Consider the following 21823-nt stretch of genomic DNA (forward strand, 5'->3'; position numbering starts at 1 on the left):
GCGGTCGTTGTGTGTGACAAGTGTACAAGCCAGTCCATAAGGTTCCACACACTCTGGTTCCTGCAACCAATGACTCCACAAACACAAATAACAAAATATCAAAATAATGTCATATAAACTGTTTAATTCACACAAAAAAGGAAACAAATATTAACTGAATATTTATGAACTATTTACAATATAAATATATTGATAATTGAACCGAAGTTACAAAACTGAAAAGCATTTAATAAACTGAACCAGCATACTGAATGAGACAAATTTGAAATGAAACAAGTTGGATCCTAATTATCAACACAACTACAACTACATGTGCTTGAGCTTCTTACAGATGTTGCAGGGAGAGGAGACAAGTGCTGGATGTGGGCGCTGGTCAGCGCACCGGTCAGCAGTGACACAACTGACACTCATAATGACTGCAGTACTAAATTACATTGAGGAAAGGACAGTCTTTCCTACTCTTTCATGCTGGTGATATTTTCGAAGCAAGTTAAATTGACAGGATTATCTATGATCCTGAAACTTTACCTTAGTGAATGTACGTGACGTCCACATCGAGAGACTTCCAGGACTAAGTTGAGAAGAAAAACATGCTGTGCCGCCATCAAAAGGGCTGAGCCATAACTTACACTCACATTCTACTGATCGAGATTGCCTGTCGATCTGCTTGATGTATTATGACAAGCACATCAAAGGCAGCATATGTAAGTGAAGACACTTCTAAAACAATATTTGATGTGATGACAAAAGTTTGAATAATATTCATAATTCCAAACAATGGGTGGAATATATATTAAAAGTTCAGTTATCAAGGTTATTGCTTCAAAAGCAGAGAGTTGAAATCTTAAGTAATTCATGAATCACTGCAAGATCTGATGACTTATGGGATGTGTCATAGGCAATACTCCCAACAGGGATGTATGAGCACAACAGTGTGTGTGTGAGTATGTGTGAGTGCGTGAGTGAGTGAGTGAGTGACTCTTGAGCGTGATTCTCCAGCACCTGGTGACCCTGTTACAGAAGTCCCCATATATAGCAGGGCACACTACATGTCTACAGTAATACAGAGTTGCAAGATTACTGGAAATGAAAAGAGGATAAATATTAATAAATACTGCAAACTGAAACAGAACCACAGCGTAACAATGCCCTTTGAATATATCATACATGTGCATAATGGAACCTCCTATGCTGCTACAGCACACACTGTCAACAAGGTTGGGATTCCTGCATGCTTAACATCATTGAAACTAAAATAGTACAAAGTGTTCCTGAGAGAAAATTGAAAAAGATTTACATAACATGTTCAAGTTATTCTTACTTCTTATAATGAAATCATAGAGATGACATACTTACATTTGAAAAGCCATTTTACATAATGAAATATATACAACCAAAACATGTGTTGCATATGTTTTGGAAATGTATCAAGCTAACTTCATCCAAATAGCATCTTAAATTAATTATTCAAATTTACTTCATCTTAAGCTGATCTTGTAAGTTTTATGATTTTAGCATTGATTCGAAATACCAAGTTGCCTATATAATATGATTTCATTTAGTTCCCTTGTTAGTGTTAAATCAAATAGAATATGTATACATGCACGTTGACTTCATAACGTAATCTCAACGATGAGTTGGAGTAAGTCACGTGTACATCATTTCAGCCATGGTAGACATTTTCTTTGGGATGTGTACAAAATCTTCGAAGTATCCGGCAAGTTCGTTGACGCTCAAATCATCGAGTCGTGCTTCCTGGGAGCAACTCTTGGCAGCAGGTACCTCGCCCGTGGTGTCCCTGGTGGCCGTGTCCCGGTCGGGTTGCGGGGGGTGAGGGGAGTCCCTGGTGTCTGACACAGCACCCGCCACAGAATCTACACAACGCTTGGTGGCAGGTGGGAATTCCAGACCAGGTGTTGAGGACATCTGCAGCTCTCGATATCCGTTGAACTCGAATCGGGAACTCGTGGCATCCTCAGGTTTACTTGTAGGGTTAGCTGAAAGACTAGAAAAGTTAGCAAGACCTTGAGATGCATTTGATCCGAACACCTTTGATGAAGCACAAGAAACTCTAATGCATTTGGGAGGTATTTTCTTAGGGCTGTTTTCACATGCTGGTGATGAGACAACAGTCTTCTGGCTCAGCTGGAGCCGGGCTGCGCGGATCACTTGACGCTTATCTTTCTGTGCGTTGTGCAGCTTAAAACGTGCCTCACGAATAAGCTTCCTCTGTTGTACAGCGACATGGGCTAGATTTTGCTTGTGTCGTGGTGAGCCAGAAGTTGAAGGACTGTTATTGATCACACAAGTGCAGAATTTCTTTGTACATTTTTCCTTGCTGAGACAAAGCTTCTGCAGTGATGTGACACAGTCCACAGGGTAGGGGTCAACTCGCGTCTTCTCTGGACTCAACCTCTGATGCTTCATGCGCTTGGGGGACACTTCATGGTCAGCTCTGCTCTCTGTCTCCCTACAAACATACACATATAGGTTAGTCACCAGCTACCATATTGATTGTACACACTCCTTCTTTGCAAATTAGATCGCCCAAATTTGTCTGTTGTGTGGCAAAATAAGGACAGTTTTGGACTTGTGTGTAGCTTAACAGTTCATACACTCAAATATGGATTGTCTGGTTTCATTTACAGCTCACATGACTGAAAGTGAATTGAGGTAATGCGTTTCTATCACATCTCTCGATCACATGCATTTTTGACATCTCTGAAGCTACAAGGCCTTTGGAGGTGTAACTTCGTATGAATGATCCCTGTAATGGTGTCTCTACAATTTGCGCACCGAATCCTGATCTGATTATATGGATGGCCGCCATGGTGGCCCTATTGAAAATGTCAGTTTTGTCCATTATTCAGCAATTTCTGCATGCATCATGATGAAACCTCATATGCTGTTTATGGTATGTGGTATAACATAAATTTGGGGCATATTTTGACTTCAGCTAGGACCTTCACACACCTCTGTTACTGCTTTTTTCATAACTCCCCTGAAACTACAAGGCCTTTGAAACTGAAAGTTAACTTGAAAACTTCAATCTCACAGAATTCCAATCCGATTTTTAATATGGTAACCATTACTTCCACAATTCAGATGACCTTCAGGGCCAAGCAGCTCTATATTTAAGGACCATGTCATAATTTGCTTCCAAATGGATTGGACATTTCATCTTAATTGGCAGGGTTTCAATGAAGATCTGATACCTACACATTTTAGTGAAACCGAATCCCGCAGCAAAAATGTTTCAGGCATAACCAAATTACTTGGATTTGATATCGCAACTTTTAACAATGGTAAAGTTCCGTGTGGTATGATGATACTTACCCTGCCCATAAGTCTCGCAGCTTGTAGGAGACAGTGCCCTCCAGCACTTTGGACTCATCCCTGCAACAGACATGTATACGTTGTAACACAATCAGAGACATTGAGCCAGTAGTGGGAATCAGCAACATTACAGTAAAACTGCTACTTCAGACAGCAGTAGTGGGACGATACACCGATGCATCAGTGGATCGCGATTTTTCACTTCTCAATACAAGTTTTGATCACAACTGCACACTAAGTAAAAAGTATCGATTGTAACCTTAAATGTATTCTTTAATAAGTGTTACACCAAACACTAATTACTAGTGAAAACGTAAATATTTTCATCCATTGCGCCATACTTGACAATGCCAATAGTAAATTGTTCGTGTGCCAGGTATTTGGCCATCCTGTCTGGCCACTACCCAAAATATTCATCTTCAACATGAGGACTACACAAGGGCCTCTAACTGCCATCCATTAAGAAAACTGCATTGGGTGAGATCACTGACATGAAATGGTAAATTCAAGCTGTAGCAGTAGGATTTGGTGTAACTGACTATGTCAGAACCAATAACCAGATAACATGGTCTTACATGGTGGTCTCTGGGTTAAAAAAATACCCGTAGGCATGGGACCTATTCTCGCCCTGAATACACTCAGGGTTGCAGGCAGCTCTGGGACCTATTCTCACCCTTAATAAACTCAGGGTTGCAGGTAGCTCTGGGACCTATTCTCCCCCTGAATACACTCAGGGTTGCAGGCAGCTCTGGGACCTATTCTCCCCCTGAATACACTCAGGGTTGCAGGCAGCTCTGGGACCTATTCTCCCCCTGAATACACTCAGGGTTGCAAGCAGCTCTGGGACCTATTCTCACCGTGAATACACTCAGGGTTGCAGGCGTCACTGAGACCTATTCTCACCCTTAATACACTCAGGGTTACAGGCAGCTCTGGGACCTATTCCCAAAGGATCATGGACAGGCTGGTTGTTGAGTTGATATCTTTTGGATCACACAGGGTAGGAGCACTGGTTGGGAAAAACAGGTTGGCACTGAGACTGTCCCAGTCCAGCATTGAAGACACAGGAACCGGCAACTGTATGTTGTGTCTTATGGCAGATAGGTCAGTGTTCGGCAGCAAGCAGACGGTAGCACTCCAGAGGGTGTTTCCACTCTGTGGGGGATGTGCATCGCCCAGGACATTTCTGCACCCAGGGATGTCTTGCTCTGGCCTATTAGATGATAAAAGTGGAACATCTGTTTCAAAATGGAGCTCGAGTTAGTCAATCCTTGCTTATTGATGAATGAAACGACCGTTGTGTTGTCCATGGCAATCCTTCTTTGTAATGAGGTGTCAATGAACTAGTAATTGGATGCTTTGAATACCCGTCAAGCAGACGCCAGTCAAGGTATTTCCAATGGAGGCCTGGCAATGTGATCAAAGTCTGATCTTGCTGGCTCCGTAGATAAGGCACCACAAACAGATGTAGTGGCCTGATGTGGAACCTCCCCCAGCCTGTGAGGCCCTGTGCCACTGTGAGGAGGCTTAGTCGCACTTGCCACTGATGATCGGATTTGAGGGATGGCTAGTGCCATCTGGACATATGTGACAATCTTGTCCCATCAATCTGGTGGGAGGCACAAGAGGCCACTGGTGGTATCAAAGAAGCCTCCTATGAACGTCATGTTCTGGGTCGATGTTAGTTCCGACTTCTCGGAGTTGAGTAACTAACCTGGGCCCTGTTCCACAAAACAATCGTAGTGCTAAGGTGATCGTAACTTCCATACTTTAACATAGACTTACGACAGTCGTAGGGCTAGGTTCGCCTGGTGGAACATGCAGATTGTGACATTCCATTGAGAAATGAGTTATCGTCTCTCTAGGTGATTTGTGAGGTTGTCATCCATGTATGACATGAAAATGATTTCATAATGTGTTTGAACAACAATGGTACTGTTGAAATACCAAATGGGAGGATGGCACATTGATAGCAGCGCTTGTTGAAGACGAATCTCAGGTATTTCCTTTGCACCTGGTGTATAGGGCCATGGAGGTAGGTGCCAATGGTGTTAATGACTAACCCAAGACACCTTGAAATGAGGATCCTAAGAGGAGGCAGATAGGTGGCTCTCTCTCCTGGAGAGGGCCAGCAAGGCTCAAGTATGGACAACATGGTCCCTTACATAACCAAGCTGACTGAGCTGCCAGGACAACACTGACTGTAAGGGAGGATGATAACACTGAAAAAGAGGGAAGAGTACTCCACAATTAAGTGTCTGGGGATGAGATCTGCGAGTCGGAAATCTTAAAAGGGCCTGCCATTCTTGACAAGTGCTCCTGACACGTCAGGAGAGGGGGCCTGGTCTGCATACCCCGAGCCATTTACTGGTTGCCTCTTAGAATACTTTGGTGGCCGAGGTGTTATGGGATTCCAACTTGATTAAGTCCCTTCCAAGTTTTCCAGACCCTACTGGAGCCTGGAGGCAGAGTAATGGAGTCTAAACAACCTCCCTCCATGCTGCAAGTCTGTTGAGGGTCTGCTCCTTGTTTGGGGGACCCTGCTGTAGGCAGTAAATCTGAGATCCATAGAACTATAAAGGAATAGTGAAGACAGGCATCAGGTTCCTCCTCATCATAATCAAGGTCGGAGGAAGGCTCTTGATAAAATAGGGATGACCCTGACTTCCTTGATGAAAGGGAAACAGAAGGGGACTCTGCCCTACAGTGCCCGTGGAGGGGCGGAACGGACCGTGTAGGTGCTAGCCGGCAACGAGTGATTGGAACCCGACAAGTGTCTGACAGGGGAAAGGAAGCACATGGTCTGTGAGTGGCTGCACCTAATTGGCAAATGGCTGCAACTGTTCGGTGAGTTCTTGGTTCTAACTGCCACCACCTCAGCCGACAGTGTTAGGAAATGTTCCATCAATTGCAGAGCCCAAGTGGGAAGTGCATCCTGTGCACTGGTAGACATGGATTTTTAACTTGTTGAAAACACGGAATAACCCAATCCAACCACACTCAGGACAGTATGAAATTCAACCATGAAAGAATAGAATCTTGAAAAACAAAACAAAACAGGTAACATCCCGTCTCTCACATCCTGCTTAGCTAGCGAAGTGTGTGTGTGCGTGCATGTGCGCGTGCGAAGTGTGTGTACGTGTGCGTGTTGATACCAGTTGTCACAAGGGTCATGTTAGACAAAAGAATCTTCATGCTGATAGATTGTCATTTATTTCCAGTTAAGACTTCAGTAGTAAGAGCAATGTGCAATATGTAATGCAGGATAAGTTAAAAATTACCATGATTGCCATATTCAAGATTGTTTAAAGGTATCAGTGTTCCCGCTGGCTTTTGAAACTACCAGTCCTTGTGGACTGGCAACTCTAAAAATTACCAGTCCCCCCTGATTGTTGCCATTCCCAACTTTCAACAATAAAAAAATGTATGAAAATTATTTGGTTTTAATTCTTCCAACACCATGTTCAGTGCAAAGACTTAGTTAGATCTATGCGTCATTCACACAAACTTCAGTCACAATTTTCTCTTCTTTTTTTAATATTTTGAGATGAAGTCGCTACATATGGATATTTAACCTAGAAATAGACAAGGGGAAACCCTGATGGTAACAGACAAGCTGACTTTGTTCAGAAAAATGTTCTCATATGAATATCACCGATGTTTTGTCCAACAACAAAGATTTATCAGATACATTATTTGCCGGTCCACAGAGACTGGCTGTCACATGAATTACTTGTCCAAGACTAATTTTACCGGTAAAAAACTGGTAATTATGGGTAAACGGGAACGCTGGGTATTTTACCAAATTCAGATTCAAATTCAAGGTCTTTTTATGCCTTTGCAAACCCTTGGAACTAAAACCGGCATTGTCAATATGGCTGTCATGGCAAGTTAGAAACACAATTGCTGGACTTATCGTCATAGCTTCATATACTTGGTACCAATGTCAGGGGGAGTGAGGGATTACAGCTACATCATGGTGGGTCAGTGCATGTATGTATGGAAAACCCCAACCGGAGCAAGTCATATCCTTGTGACATATTCAAACAAGGGCATTAAGATCTAATCACTGAAAATAGATGGGAATTCCCTAAATGAATTACAAGGTTTATACAGAAGGATGTGACAGTATCAGACAGGATGTTGTCATAGCTTCCTCATGTAATATGGTCAGGTGGAGATCTAATGTTCCTATTTTGGAACTGTTGTAATCAGTGAGCAGGCAGTGTGAATCAGAAAGAGTGTGTGTGTTGTTTGTAATCAGTGAGCAGTCAGTGTGAATCAGAAAGAGTGTGTGTGTTGTCTGTAATCAGTGAGCAGGCAGTGTGAATCAGAAAGAGTGTGTGTGTTGTTTATAATCGGTGAGCAGGCAGTGTGAATCAGAAAGAGTGTGTGTGTTGTTTGTAATCAGTGAGCAGTCAGTGTGAATCAGAAAGAGTGTGTGTGTTGTTTGTAATCAGTGAGCAGTCAGTGTGAATCAGAAAGAGTGTGTGTGTTGTTTGTAATCGGTGAGCAGGCAGTGTGAATCAGAAAGAGTGTGTGTGTTGTTTGTTATCAGTGAGCAGGCAGTGTGAATCAGAAAGAGTGTGTGTGTTGTTTGTAATCGGTGAGCAGGCAGTGTGAATCAGAATGAGTGTGTGTGTTGTTGATTATCAAACCAAGAAACATTAATAAACACAGATATTGCTGCATGCTTTACAAACATAACTTAATCAGGTGGGTGGACATCTACAATTAACTACATATATGAAAGAATGTTTTACAATGTCGACTTACAATCAACCATTGCTTTGGTACAATCTTAAAAACACATGCTGCAGAATAAAGGTCATCATAAGAGGTCAACAGTGACAGATCGAGGTCCTCATCATGCTGATAGTCAACAATGTGGTAATTTAGTACCGGGGATACAATAACATTTGTATGAAACAAGCAGAGGACAACTCAACTTATCCCAGGTAATGTTAGACAGAATTTAAACACTTGGTGTTGTAACCCCACCATTAGGGCAGGGATGAGTCCAAATTTACTGCCCTGTCACCCGACCCCCTATTACCCGACCCTACCAGGGTACCCACTGCAGGTTGGGAACAAAAAGTCTGATTGGGAATTATCTTACTGCAGCCCTGGTCAAAACTATTTAGATACATGTATCAAATGATCGGATCATCGTCAGAGAGAAATGGAAACAAAAGCGACTTGAAGTGTAACCACTGAGCTATAGTGATTTTTTGCCATTAAACAATATATCAAGTGACTAACCAAGGGTCCGGGTAGTCCTGTGGCTACCCGGGTCCTACTCAGGACCTACACGACCCGGGTACCCAACCCAGCCCTACCCATCATTACAATGAGGTCATCAGCTCATTGTTCATACCAGTTTACTGTGAAAAGCATGGCATTCTGCCCTGGGATTACGCAGACTAACTCCTCTGGCCAATATGATTATCTTGAATTTGTGAATTACAGCACGTGTGCAATATCGTGTGGCGGGTTACCACTTGCACAGCATTAGAAACTGGAACTAGTCCCCTTAAGCCTGAAGTCCCATTTCTTATAAACTGTCCAGGAATCAAACTGTCAGGAGGACTGGAAGGAAATACTAGCTTTGTTAGAAGTATTCTCTTACCAGCTTACTAAAACAATTATAAATACTAGATAGCAGTTGCAGTTGTACAAGATACTGTTCCGATATCTCCTTCAATGGCTCATACAACTTGCCCAAACTTGGCACTGACTCAGCACAGGGTTTTATTTCAAACTGAGAGCTCTTGGCAGGCAAACTGGGAAATTCTTTTCCAATTCTTTTCAAAATTAGGACTTTTGTTAAAGTTTTTATTTTCTCAAACGTGTCAAAATAGGTGTTTTAATATTGCATTCAATGCAATAGTGTAAAACAAAGCACTAAAGCCATTTTGATCCTGTTTACTGCTCCTGTTCTAAGTGAAATACAAGTCACCTCTACGAATCCATTCCTTGCTTATCATTGGTCAAAACTATAACTACATAAATTGGCAAATTTGAAATTCCAATTTTGGAATTTGTACTGACATTGGTTGTAGACTTGGTGCCAAATACAGCATCTTAGCAGCAGCTTACCAGTTTGGGTCCACCTTGAGTTTCTTCAGGGCCAGGTGGAGGCCGGGGTCACTGTCACTGCCTTCACTTTCTTCTTCTTTTGTCATTTTCTCCAAACAATTGTCAGTCACCTGTGAGCAAAGATTCATTTAATAAAGTTAATGACACTCAACATAAGTCAAACAATTTCAACCAGCAATGAAGTAACGTTTATCCTGACCAAAAGTTTTCACCAACAAATGAACTTGTCAGCTTCAGCATGTTTAGTAATTGGCAACATACAGAAGCAGTGTCATAACAAATCAGCAACATGTTAATATGAATGCTTACTGGTAATTGCTATTGTATACAGACAATGACATACAGCATTGTTTGTGATTGTACAATTGTGATGTTTTTGTAAACTATTAGTCTGTCTTACAGACCCTGATACATTTATATCAGTCTGGCAAGTCTAGATTACTGCAGTAATGAAGAGAATCACTGGGCTCCCTTTTTATTAGATTTTTATTTTCTGTATGATATGTTCATTTCAGAGACTATATGTTAGTCTAGTAAACTATGAATATCTATCATTGCTTCATAACAGCATGTAACTAAAATGTGTTCAAAGAAACTATTGTGGTGTGATCTTCTTCCTACATTTCTATGGATGCTGTTATATTCTTGTGGTGATGATGATGTACATGTGGTGTATGAGGTAAGTGATGATGATGACGATGTACACATGATTAACGTAATTATGAAAAGAGGTCATCACTTATTCACCATTACACAATATGTACATAATGTACAAAACATACATCCTGAAGGATATTTTGACATGGCTCTTGCAAAAATAAGAGTAGAAAATAATTTCTCAATTAAAACTTTAAACCTAAAACATGGTAAATACACATATTCCATTCTCTATCATGAAAACAGCCATGTACTGTGTCGGACCCTCCCCTTCACATTCATTATGAGTGGGGAAAACAGACATGTACTGTGTCGGACCCTCCCATTCATATTCATAATGAGTGGGGGAAACAGACATGTACTGTGTCGGACCCTCCCCTTCATATTCATTATGAGTGGGGAAAACAGACATGTACTGTGTCGGACCCTCCCCTTCATATTCATTATGAGTGGGGAAAACAGCCATGTACTGTGTCGGACCCTCCCATTCATATTCATTATGAGTGGGGAAAACAGACGTACTGTGTCGGACCCTCCCATTCATATTCATAATGAGTGGGGGAAACAGACATGTACTGTGTCGGACCCTCCCCTTCATATTCATTATGAGTGGGGAAAACAGACATGTACTGTGTCGGACCCACCCATTCATATTCATTATGAGTGGGGAAAACAGACATGTACTGTGTCAGACCCTCCTCTTCATATTCATTATGAGTGGGGAAAACAGACATGTACTGTGTCGGACCCTCCTCTTCATATTCATTATGAGTGGGGAAAACAGACATGTACTGTGTCAGACCCGCCCCTTCATATTCTTTATGAGTGGGGAAAACAGACATGTACTGTGTCGGACCCTCCCCTTCATATTCATTATGAGTGGGGAAAACAGACATGAACTGTGTCGGAACCACCCTCTTCAGACCTCTTTTGAGCCTTTACACAATGCTTATACATCCCTTTCACAAACAAATAATTGATCAATTACAAAAGAATATATGAACGTAGGATTCAGAAAGTACTGTTAACCTGAAATCCATAAAAAGGCAGATACTGGAATAAAAGGCCAATGTCGTGTTTACCAGAATCAGAAATATGGCATATATGCCTATAGCAGTATGCTGAACCAACATATGACTGGTGACTTTGTCAGTCCACTTATTCATAGCATCTCTTGTTTCTTTTTATTACCTCCAGATACCATTAACTGATAATTACATTCTAACACTAAAAATTACAAAGTACAAATGTCAAAATAATGTTTCAATCAACCGATTTTCCTAACTGTGGTAATTCCCACTTTGTCATAAAAGCGTTAATAAGGGTAAAGTTTCACAATTAGGTTCTGAATTACTACATGTTTCTCTCTCTATCAGGATAAACTTTATACCTATGTCATGTAAGCTACACATACCTTTAGCCATTCTACACTTGGCCACTCACAGGGTAAACAGTCTACAGTGATGATAGTGATAGATTTATTGCCCCTACTGTGGATAGTGGATAAAAAAAGAGAAAATAGGTTATACCGAGACAGTTCAAAGTTACAAAAGAGTAATCAAAATACGTGATTTCCTCTTTCCTCGTCTGTTTACATCATCTGCCAGGAGATCAAGCAGGTCAGAGTGATTCATCATTCCACTGCGCATATTGCCTGCATGAATTTAATATTTACACATTTAACATGCTGTTATCAATGTAACATTTACACTGCATCAAACAAACGCTTAACGTAGCCAAGCGCGTGTCAGATGCATTATTTCAAGAAAAGAAGAAACGGATTTTCACCTTGCCAAAACACCAACGACGCCATATTGAACTTCGACTGTGATGACGTCATAAATAGAGCGCAATGTGTCAGTGCAATAATGGGCTTATTTAAAAAAAAAAAAGTCCAGATAATATTATGTCTATGTCAAACACTCACAAAACCACTTTGTACGATATATTTTAAGAAATTATGGTTTCTTTGAAATTGCAACATAGGCACACAGAAAGTGATGACGTGACCATCAGTAGCTACGTCAGCATGTGGTGATAGAAAATTGGTTTACTTTTCTGTTATCCCATATTTTACAGTCTTTATCAAGTATCTTGCAGTAAATGACATTGTTTTAAAATGGAAGTCACGGAGGTGGTGTCTCTCCATGTTGCTTTGCCTGTTTTGGGCGTAGTTTTCTGTGCTTTCCTTGTTTTTGCGTTCGGTTTCAAGTCGCCAGCACAGCCACCAAGCTTTGACTTCGATGATGACAAGAAGCAGAGAGAAAAGAGGTCGAAAAGAAGCAAGGTATGTATGCTCGATAACACAATGTTTGTCTTGAAATGTTAGTGTATGCTTTGTTGGTAAATAGGAAACGGCTGGAATACAAACAGACCCATTGGTCACCTGCAACCTATGAACCGACTTCAGGCTCATCTCCCGAATATGGCTTGTGACTTCACAGATTGGAAGGTTCCCATCTGCTAGAACAAATGAAAAAATATTTTTTTAGAATTTGCTTTTGCTGGAAATGATTAGAAGTCTCACATTGAAATGAAAGACACTCTAGTTTGTTAATCATATGTGATAATTTCAATTTATCACATTTGTGCTTTTGTTCTTTAGTATACAAATTTTACTGTTGGTATGTTTTATTACTAATCCACAAGATGATTTTACTATTGGTGCAACGCATATTGTACCTCCCACTCGTGCTGGGATGGGTAACTCTGCTACTCGGGTTGGGTGGGTACTGAATAGGACCTGGGTATCATACATGCGGATCTGTGATTAATCATGTGATATAATGTTAAATGACAAAATTTATTTATAACTCTATGGTTATACAAGTAGCACTAATGTTTGACATTTTTTTCTATCAATTCATGCATTTCTTCTCACTAAGAATAGAGATAAAGCTTCAGTCAACTTCAGTGCATACATGACCATATCTTTTTAGACATGTATCTGATTTTTAATACATTTTGCCAGGGCCCCATTAAAACAATTCTCAAGCGGTCATTTAATTCCCAATGGTCATATCCAACTCAACGGCAGCTCATTATTGACTAGGCCAAGTGATTATGAAAATTAACAAGATTTTGGGAGAAAACTACAAGTCTGTCTAGATTTTCACTTGTCTCTGTCAATAGCCTAGTGGTCGTGTCTATCCCTGGACAGATAGGGGCAAACCTATATAGAAATATTATTATTTTAATTACTGATTTACTCTAAGAATCAGCAGTGTTACTCACTTTTCCAGTAAAACATTGATGGATGTTTGTGTATTTTGTTGTAGGTGAGTGACTAATGATCAGTTTCTTCAACCTGAACATTCAGAAAATGCAATGTTGTTACAGAAGACACTTGTAATCATGGTGATAAGATTGCTTTGTGGAATGAAGTCCTATTGGCTTACAGAAATTTTGATTGAATTTCTTCAGAAATGGTTGCTGTTGATTTTATTTGGATGGTTAAACCTTAGATTGACAGGACTAAAAAGGCTATGAGTAAATTATTAAAAAAATTTTATGAATCTCCAAGGTGAAGAGTTCTGCCAATGGCCATGTCGCGATTGGCATTGCTGATGAGAACAATACCTCATCCAAATCAGCCTCCCCCAAAGTGTCTGCCAAACAGTCCAGTGCAAGTAACACAAGCAAGTCAAAGACACCTGAAGCCAAATCTCCCAAGTCGGACAAAAATGATAAAAAGGTGAGGAGAAACAATTGGATTAGTGCTAACACTGACTGAGACAACACGTGAGAGGTGGTTGTCAACTCAGGTTGTCGCTCGTCGGAAACCTATCTGTAGGATATGACATATGCATCATGTTTGTTTCTCTATTCCTGGTTTCTGTGTGACATTTTGTTGCCAGAATGGGAAGGGCATATTATTGGTGTTTACCAATTGTCTATCCGTCAAACTAAATTTTTTCCATATTAATCCATGGCTGTGAGTTGTCAACCTTAGTTCGCCGTGTGGATTCTGGGTTAGAATAGGTTCACAGCAACAGATGGTGGTTGTAGTGGGGAGTTAAATGGTGCAGGTGGTCTAGCTCAGTGGATTCATCATACATTGATGGTGTGGATCGTTGTTCATGAATTCAGGATTGTCTGGTCCAGGCTCAATTATTTACATGTTACCGTCATATAGCTGGAATATCGCTGACAAGCATGTGATGGGATCTACTGATTGAGGGTGCGAGTCCCTTGCCCTGATTATTATCCTTGATGCGTCGGCTTCCTGTGTGTGCTAAGAGTTCAACACTGTTTAACAGTTAAAACCACAACAGACCGCCATCATTTAAGTGGAATATTGCTGAGTGCGACACTAAACAACAAACAACAACAACACTGACTTAGAGCTGACAGTTTGAATGATGTAAAACTTCTTGTTTGGGCTTATAAAGGCTATGTAACCCTAAAAACCTTAGCTATTAGAGTCGTTGGATACTATGGTTCATGCGCACCCCAGTTCACACCATTGCACACAAGTTTTCCACCATGATTTACCTCCCTTGACACACCCTGTCGTCTACATCCGCAAACTGTCGACCATGGATCCGGCAAGCAGGGATGTGACATGTGTCCCTATTGCCAAGAATGGGATTTGTCAGAAAGCGTGTTCATTTGAGCCTAACAATATCATAAAAGAAACTAAGAGAAGGAAATTGGTGCTACATTACCATCATCTTCCTATAGGGGCAGTCGGGTAGCCTAGTGGTTAAAGCGTTCGCTCGTCACTCCGAAGACCCGGGTTAGATTCCGACATGGGTACAATGTGTGAAGCCCATTTCTGGTGTCCCCCGCCGTGATGTTGCTGGAATATTGCCAGAAGTGGCGTAAAACCATACTCACTCACTCATGACGACACTTCCTTTATATCATACAAATAATTCATGAAGTGCATGTTGTTTTCCAGCAGGCCAAGAAGCCGTCAGCCAAAGAGGAAGCGAAGAGCAAATCCAAGCCAGTAGTAGAAGATGATGGTAACTAGGCCACATTTGTGTTGACTATTTCAGTATTCATCATCTTAGTTTGTTGTATCTTGTCTATAGGATATTCATTTCAAATTTGTTTGTTTTTGATGGTGCTAATTTTTGGCCTATGACATTATATTGAAGAGATGTTAAATATCAATAGTTGACAGCAATATAATTCTCACCTATCAATGATTTGTGGCGATGTAATAAAATGGAAATGATTTGTATGCTTAAGAGCTTTAGAACTTTAGTTAATACTCTACCATTCTTTTTTTCAATCAGAAAACATTGTGTATTGACAATGAAAGAATCACCTTAAACCTTCCTAAAACTTTCCTGTGGTCTTCTAAACCTAACCATTGCTGAATGGCTTATGTCCTTGAATATTGCACAAAGTCAACTGAAGCCAGGAATTGAAACAAGCCCCTTTAGCAGTGGAGGGGATGTATTGCAGTCGTGCAGCAGTTTTATATAAATTGTTACAACCTTAGAACTGCCCTCGATAACCCCCCTACATTTGTTGTCAGCAGCAGATGGATGGGTTACAAAGACTTCTCGCAAGGTGAAGAAGCAGAAAGGCAGCAAGGATGAGAAAGCCGACAACAGCTCTGACGAGCGCAGCAAGCCCAGCACCTCGGAAGACAAACCAGCACCGGCGGTGAAGCAGGAAACAACAGTCGTTCAGACAGAGGCGGAGGTCAGCCCGAAAGGTCAGCGTCCAGCTAAGAACAAGAAATCGCCAAAGGTATGGAACACTTCAGTTTGTGTCGTTAATCAGTAAGTGTGAATTGTTATCAATCAATTTATTATGTGCTGGCTTAGTGGTGTTTGAAGCAAAGTTTGTTTGTTTGTTGTTAAATGCCGCACTCAGCAATATTCCAGCTATATGGCGGCGGTCTGTAAATAATCCATTATTAGCATTGATTCACGCAATTGGAATACGATGACATACATTAACCAAGTCAGTGAGCCTGACCACCCGATCCTGTTAGTCGCCTCTTAAGACATACATAGTCACTTTTTTTACTGAAGACCCATTCTACCCTGGATCTTCACAGGTCTTTGTAGCCCAGGTTGTGGATGGAGGTGGTTAGTAAATTGATGTCCTCATTCATGCAGGGGGCCAAGGGTCTGCTGTCCATGTTTGTGCAGTACTATTTAGAATATATGGGATATTCTAGAAGCAGCAGATGACATTCTAGAAGCTGGAGTATCACTGAAGACACAATTCACTGATGGATTTCAACTTCCAGTGCAACATTTCAACTGACTGACCGACCGACTCACTCACACACATACATACACACTAACACTAACACAAATTATGCCATAAGGAATCTGTCCTTCATGTCAATTCGGGCAGGAAGATGAGTCGAAGTAGGACAGTTTATGAAATAGCATTGTCTCATCGAAAACTGGCTTCCTCAGGAGTCACCGCTTATTGAGATGAAGTGATATCTACAAGGAGATACACTCACTGCTTGTTTTACAGAATGAGAAAGACAGCGGGGAGCCAGTGAAGGTTGCCGAGCCCAAGACAGCAGCTCCACCATCAGCACCGGCACCGAAACAAGACAAGCCTGCGGAAGCTGCCCCTCCCCCAAAGATGGCACCTAAAGAAGCTGTAAGATTTGTAATGTTTTCCTGATGGATATATACCAATTGTAGTTGGGGTGACAAGGCAAGTGGCCCTGTCGCCAGAGAGGGTGCAACTGTTCACAGTTGAGCCGATTCTTCAGGTCAGAATAGGAGGTTCATGGTTTCGAATCCAAGATTGGTTCTGGGTGTTATTCTTGGTGGGTCAGCTCAATCCCTGTACTTGTGGTTTCATAGGCGCAGTAGTGGTGTCGGACCTGTTTCATGTTTGGCCATGATATGGTGCTGATATAACTGAAGTACTGTTTTGGTGTCCCTCCCTTGATGTGGCTTCAATACTCAAACTGTCGTCACTGTCATAGTTGTTGGTGATAGAAATACAGAAATAGTGTTCAAGCAATGTTTAGTCCAACTCACTCACTCACTCACTCACTGTCCTGGTAGGGGCAGCTGGGTAGCCTAGTGGCTAAAGTGTTCGCTCTTCACGTCGAAGACCGGGTTTGATTCAATATATGGATATGATGTGTGAAGCCCATTTCTGCTCTTCCCTGTTGTGATATTGCTGGAATATTGCTAAAAGTAGAGCTGGCTATTGATATAGATCATAGAGGTTGATAATTCCTAACTAAATATTGACCAATTATCGATAAATATCAGAGAAGTAACTTTATGAAAATATGCAAGAAAACCCTCGAAAGAAATCAACATATTTCACACCACTGGTGAGCAGTGACACATTTATTCTTTGATTACTTTGAGGACATTTGAAATATAACAAAACCAGTTGCTTTGATTTGTCTATTTATTTGTTCATCCTGAGAAAACATGGAGTAAGTTGTTTCACTGTAAGTTGGTTAGATGGCCCAGTGTTAAATCACTGGCTGGTCATGCTTGTGCAATGTGTGAAGTGCATATTTGGTGTCCCCCTGCTGCCTGGGATATTCCTGAAACTACTCACTCACTGTTGTCACATGACATTTGTTGCTGAGCCATGTCATATGGGTTCTTTGATTTGCAGGAATTTACAGATGTAAGCCCAAAGAAAAAGTCAAAATCTAAAAAGGATAATAAAAAAGGGAGTCCTACTCCTGAGGGCAAACCCTCCGAAGTTCAGGACATTCCCAAACCTGTGGAGCCCGAGGTCAAGGTCACTCCCCAGCAGTCACAGGAAGAACCCAAAATAGTTAAGAGTCCAAAAAAGAAAAAGAATAAGGACTCTTCCCCAGATAAAACTGACAAGGTAAGAAAACCCCTCGTGTGCTTCATTTGTACTGAGCACCATGAAGATCCGGGATTTGTTGGACGAGTTTGGTCACTGTCATCTAATAGTAAACGATAAAATGACTGAATTTGTTTCTTGTCGTGTGTATGACTCTTTGTATTGTTTTGTGTACCCACTTGACATCTTTCCTGAGAATCATTGGGCCAGCAGTAACTTCCTGACTGAAGCTCTGCCCCAGGAAATCTGGCTGGTCTGATTGTCCTCTTATAGAAATATGTGACACTGCTTGGTTGTTATGTGTTTATACTCAGGCTTTCGTTTTTTTTTTCAGGTTTTACAAGCTAATAGTGAAAATAAAGGTTCACCAGAAAAAAATAAAACTGATAAAAAGTCTATAGCTGAGCCGCCTGAGAAGAGTAAAAAGACTGAGCCGCCATCAGCCCCAGGTAAGTCAGGGATACTACCTGGTACACCCCGGTACTCTCTGGTACTCGCTGGATCTCTCCAGGCCACAGTGCTCCCCGGTACTCTCGAGTACTCCACAGTACCATCCTGGAACTCCCTGGAATTCTCCAGGCCTCCATGGTACTCCCCAGGCCTCCATGGTACTCCCCAGTACTATCCCAGTTCTTCCAAGTACCATCCCGGGACTCCACGGTACTCCCTGTATCTCTCCAGGCCTCCACGGTACTCCCCAGTACTATCCCGGTACTCCCCAGTACCATCCTGGAACTCCCTGGAATTCTCCAGGCCATGGTACTCCCCAGTACTATCCCAGTACTATCCCGGTACCCCCCAGTACCATCCTGGAACTCCCTGGAATTCTCCAGGCCTCCACTGTACTCCCCAGTACTATCCCAGTACTATCCCGGGACTCCACGGTACTCCATGGATCTCTCAAGTACTCCCCAGTACTATCCCGGGACTCCCTGGTACACCCTGATACTCTCCGGTACTCCCCAGGACTCTCCAGTACTCTCCAGTACTCCCTGGTACTATCCCGGGGCTCTCTCCCCTGGATGATGGGGACTGCCATCATAAAGCTGGAAAATTGCTGAGAGCGGCGTTAAAGAACAAGCGAACAAACAAGCAAAGCAGTTATTGGATTATCTTGAACAGCCTTAGATATTTATATATTCTTATAGATGGAATATTGCTATGTGCCGCGTTTAACAAAACGACAACGTAGCCACATCTATGTTTGTTGATGTTGCAGATGCAGGCACTGCTGCCAAGGGCGATGTGGGAGGTGCTGCTGGTGGTGATGCGGGCAAGCCGGAGGCAACGAAACCTGTCACATTTGATGAGATGGGTGGAACTGGAGGTACGAGAATGGCTAACGATGGTTGTGGGGAGGGGGGAAGTAGTCATAAGGGAGCGCTCTGCGGAAGTCAGGGCGGGAGTGAAAACATGGTTGCCACTGAAGTGTCACGAATCAAATTTTTAAACTTATCCTATGCATTTCTTCTTTCTTCTTCGATCCTGTTAGGAAACATGCTCAAACAAAGATTCCATCTTCTAAAAAACTATTCACTGCACACAAAATTGTTCTGATGTACTAATTCTTTGCATTTGTTTCCTCATCTTGTAACAGATTCTTGGGAAGCTGTTCCTAAAAGTAAAAAGAAGAGATCCCGTCGTGAAAACTAGGAACACTCGAGATAAATATTGCTGCCATGGTGATGTGCAGTGGGGAGAACAAGAGTTGTCTCCCCTTACCTCAGATGTACTGAAAGAAGGCCAACCTATGCTCATGTTCTCAGACAAAGTTTTGTTGGGGGGGAAGAGGGGCCAACTATATTTTTGTGTTACGAATGATCTAGTCAGCCATATATTTAGACATAAAGATGCTATTGTGATAGGTAAACTGGAGGCTGGTCGAAGAAGATATCTTTTCTATTGTAGATTACTAACCATTTGGGTTTTCACTTTCCGAAGTTTAAATAGGGAGTGTCAGGCGACATGGTGCTTTAAAACATATTTTTATGATTACTTAGAGAGAAAAGTATCCATTGTATTTTGCTTTCACATTTCATTCTCATCGTGCTTATATTGTAAAATAAATCTTTGAGTTCATGCCTCAAACAAGGGAGGTAAGTGTGTCTCCTGTTAACTAATCTTAAATGGCCTCCTAATGCAATTGTCTTGATAAGGGTTCATATATGTGATTGTTTTCGTCCGATCATCTTCATCGTGATCTCACCGATGAAGAGATATCTTCTTCAACTGGTTGCGATGTAACGTTCTCCACTGATAGCAGCCCCCTGCACAGGTGTAGTGTTCAGTATACGCCTGTCAACAGTGTTGAGTCTACGTGACACAATGTAGGATCTACGTGACACAATGTAGGATCTACGTGACACAATGTAGGGTCTACGTGACACAATGTTGAGTCTACGTGACACAATGTAGGGTCTACGTGACACAATGTTGAGTCTACGTGACACAATGTAGGGTCTACGTGACACAATGTAGGGTCTACGTGACACAATGTAGGGTCTACGTGACACAATGTTGAGTCTACGTGACACAATGTAGGGTCTACGTGACACAATGTTGAGTCTACGTGACACAATGTAGGGTCTACGTGACACAATGTAGGGTCTACGTGACACAATGTAGGGTCTACGTGACACAATGTAGGGTCTACGTGACACAATGTAGGGTCTACGTGACACAATGTTGAGTCTACGTGACACAATGTAGGGTCTACGTGACACAATGTAGGGTCTACGTGACACAATGTAGGGTCTACGTGACACAATGTTGAGTCTACGTGACACAATGTAGAGTCTACGTGACACAATGTTGAGTCTACGTGACACAATGTAGGGTCTACGTGACACAATGTTGAGTCTACGTGACACAATGTAGGGTCTACGTGACACAATGTAGGGTCTACGTGACACAATGTAGGGTCTACGTGACACAATGTTGAGTCTACGTGACACAATGTAGGGTCTACGTGACACAATGTAGGGTCTACGTGACACAATGTAGGGTCTACGTGACACAATGTTGAGTCTACGTGACACAATGTTGAGTCTACGTGACACAATGTTGAGTCTACGTAACACAATGTTGAGTCTACGTGACACAATGTAGGGTCTACGTGACACAATGTAGGGTCTACGTGACACAATGTAGGGTCTACGTGACACAATGTAGGGTCTACGTAACACAATGTTGAGTCTACGTGACACAATGTAGGGTCTACGTGACACAATGTTGAGTCTACGTGACACAATGTAGGGTCTACGTGACACAATGTTGAGTCTACGTGACACAATGTAGGGTCTACGTGACACAATGTAGGGTCTACGTGACACAATGTAGGGTCTACGTGACACAATGTAGGGTCTACGTGACACAATGTAGGGTCTACGTGACACAATGTTGAGTCTACGTGACACAATGTAGGGTCTACGTGACACAATGTAGGGTCTACGTGACACAATGTAGGGTCTACGTGACACAATGTAGGGTCTACGTGACACAATGTTGAGTCTACGTGACACAATGTAGGGTCTACGTGACACAATGTAGGGTCTACGTGACACAATGTAGGGTCTACGTGACACAATGTAGGGTCTACGTGACACAATGTTGAGTCTACGTGACACAATGTAGGGTCTACGTGACACAATGTAGGGTCTACGTGACACAATGTAGGGTCTACGTGACACAATGTAGGGTCTACGTGACACAATGTAGGGTCTACGTGACACAATGTTGAGTCTACGTGACACAATGTAGGATCTACGTGACACAATGTAGGGTCTACGTGACACAATGTAGGATCTACGTGACACAATGTTGAGTCTACGTGACACAATGTAGGGTCTACGTGACACAATGTAGGGTCTACGTGACACAATGTAGGGTCTACGTGACACAATGTTGAGTCTACGTGACACAATGTTGAGTCTACGTGACACAATGTTGAGTC

At 42.0% G+C, this 21823-nt stretch overlaps 2 protein-coding genes across 3 annotated transcripts; one reads left to right on the top strand and one right to left on the bottom strand.

Annotated features, from left to right (window-relative positions):
• Positions 1-655: 655 nt before the first annotated feature.
• On the bottom strand, positions 656-11922 carry LOC139478588 (uncharacterized). Of its 2 annotated transcripts, none has more exons than XM_071261132.1 (4): positions 11881-11922; positions 9436-9545; positions 3337-3396; positions 656-2470 (listed from the first exon to the last, which is right to left on the bottom strand). In XM_071261132.1, exons 2-4 carry the CDS (start codon positions 9519-9521, stop codon positions 1648-1650), a joined length of 969 nt encoding a protein of 322 aa, XP_071117233.1. In that variant the 5' UTR covers positions 9522-9545; positions 11881-11922; the 3' UTR covers positions 656-1647. The 2 variants fall into 2 exon arrangements, with proteins under 2 accessions (XP_071117233.1, XP_071117234.1); XM_071261133.1 differs by lacking the exon at positions 11881-11922 and adding an exon at positions 11507-11703.
• A 199-nt stretch (positions 11923-12121) lies between these two features.
• Positions 12122-20197, top strand: LOC139478930 (neurofilament heavy polypeptide-like). The gene is made up of 9 exons (XM_071261624.1): positions 12122-12379; positions 13616-13786; positions 14996-15062; positions 15584-15801; positions 16549-16680; positions 17671-17892; positions 18206-18320; positions 19091-19198; positions 19469-20197. Exons 1-9 carry the CDS (start codon positions 12212-12214, stop codon positions 19522-19524), a joined length of 1257 nt encoding a protein of 418 aa, XP_071117725.1. The 5' UTR covers positions 12122-12211; the 3' UTR covers positions 19525-20197.
• The last annotated feature ends 1626 nt before the right edge of the window (positions 20198-21823 follow it).

Source organism: Haliotis cracherodii, unplaced genomic scaffold (assembly GCF_022045235.1).
Source record: "Haliotis cracherodii isolate W230 unplaced genomic scaffold, xgHalCrac1.p SCAF_4, whole genome shotgun sequence".
Lineage (NCBI taxonomy): Eukaryota > Metazoa > Mollusca > Gastropoda > Lepetellida > Haliotidae > Haliotis > Haliotis cracherodii.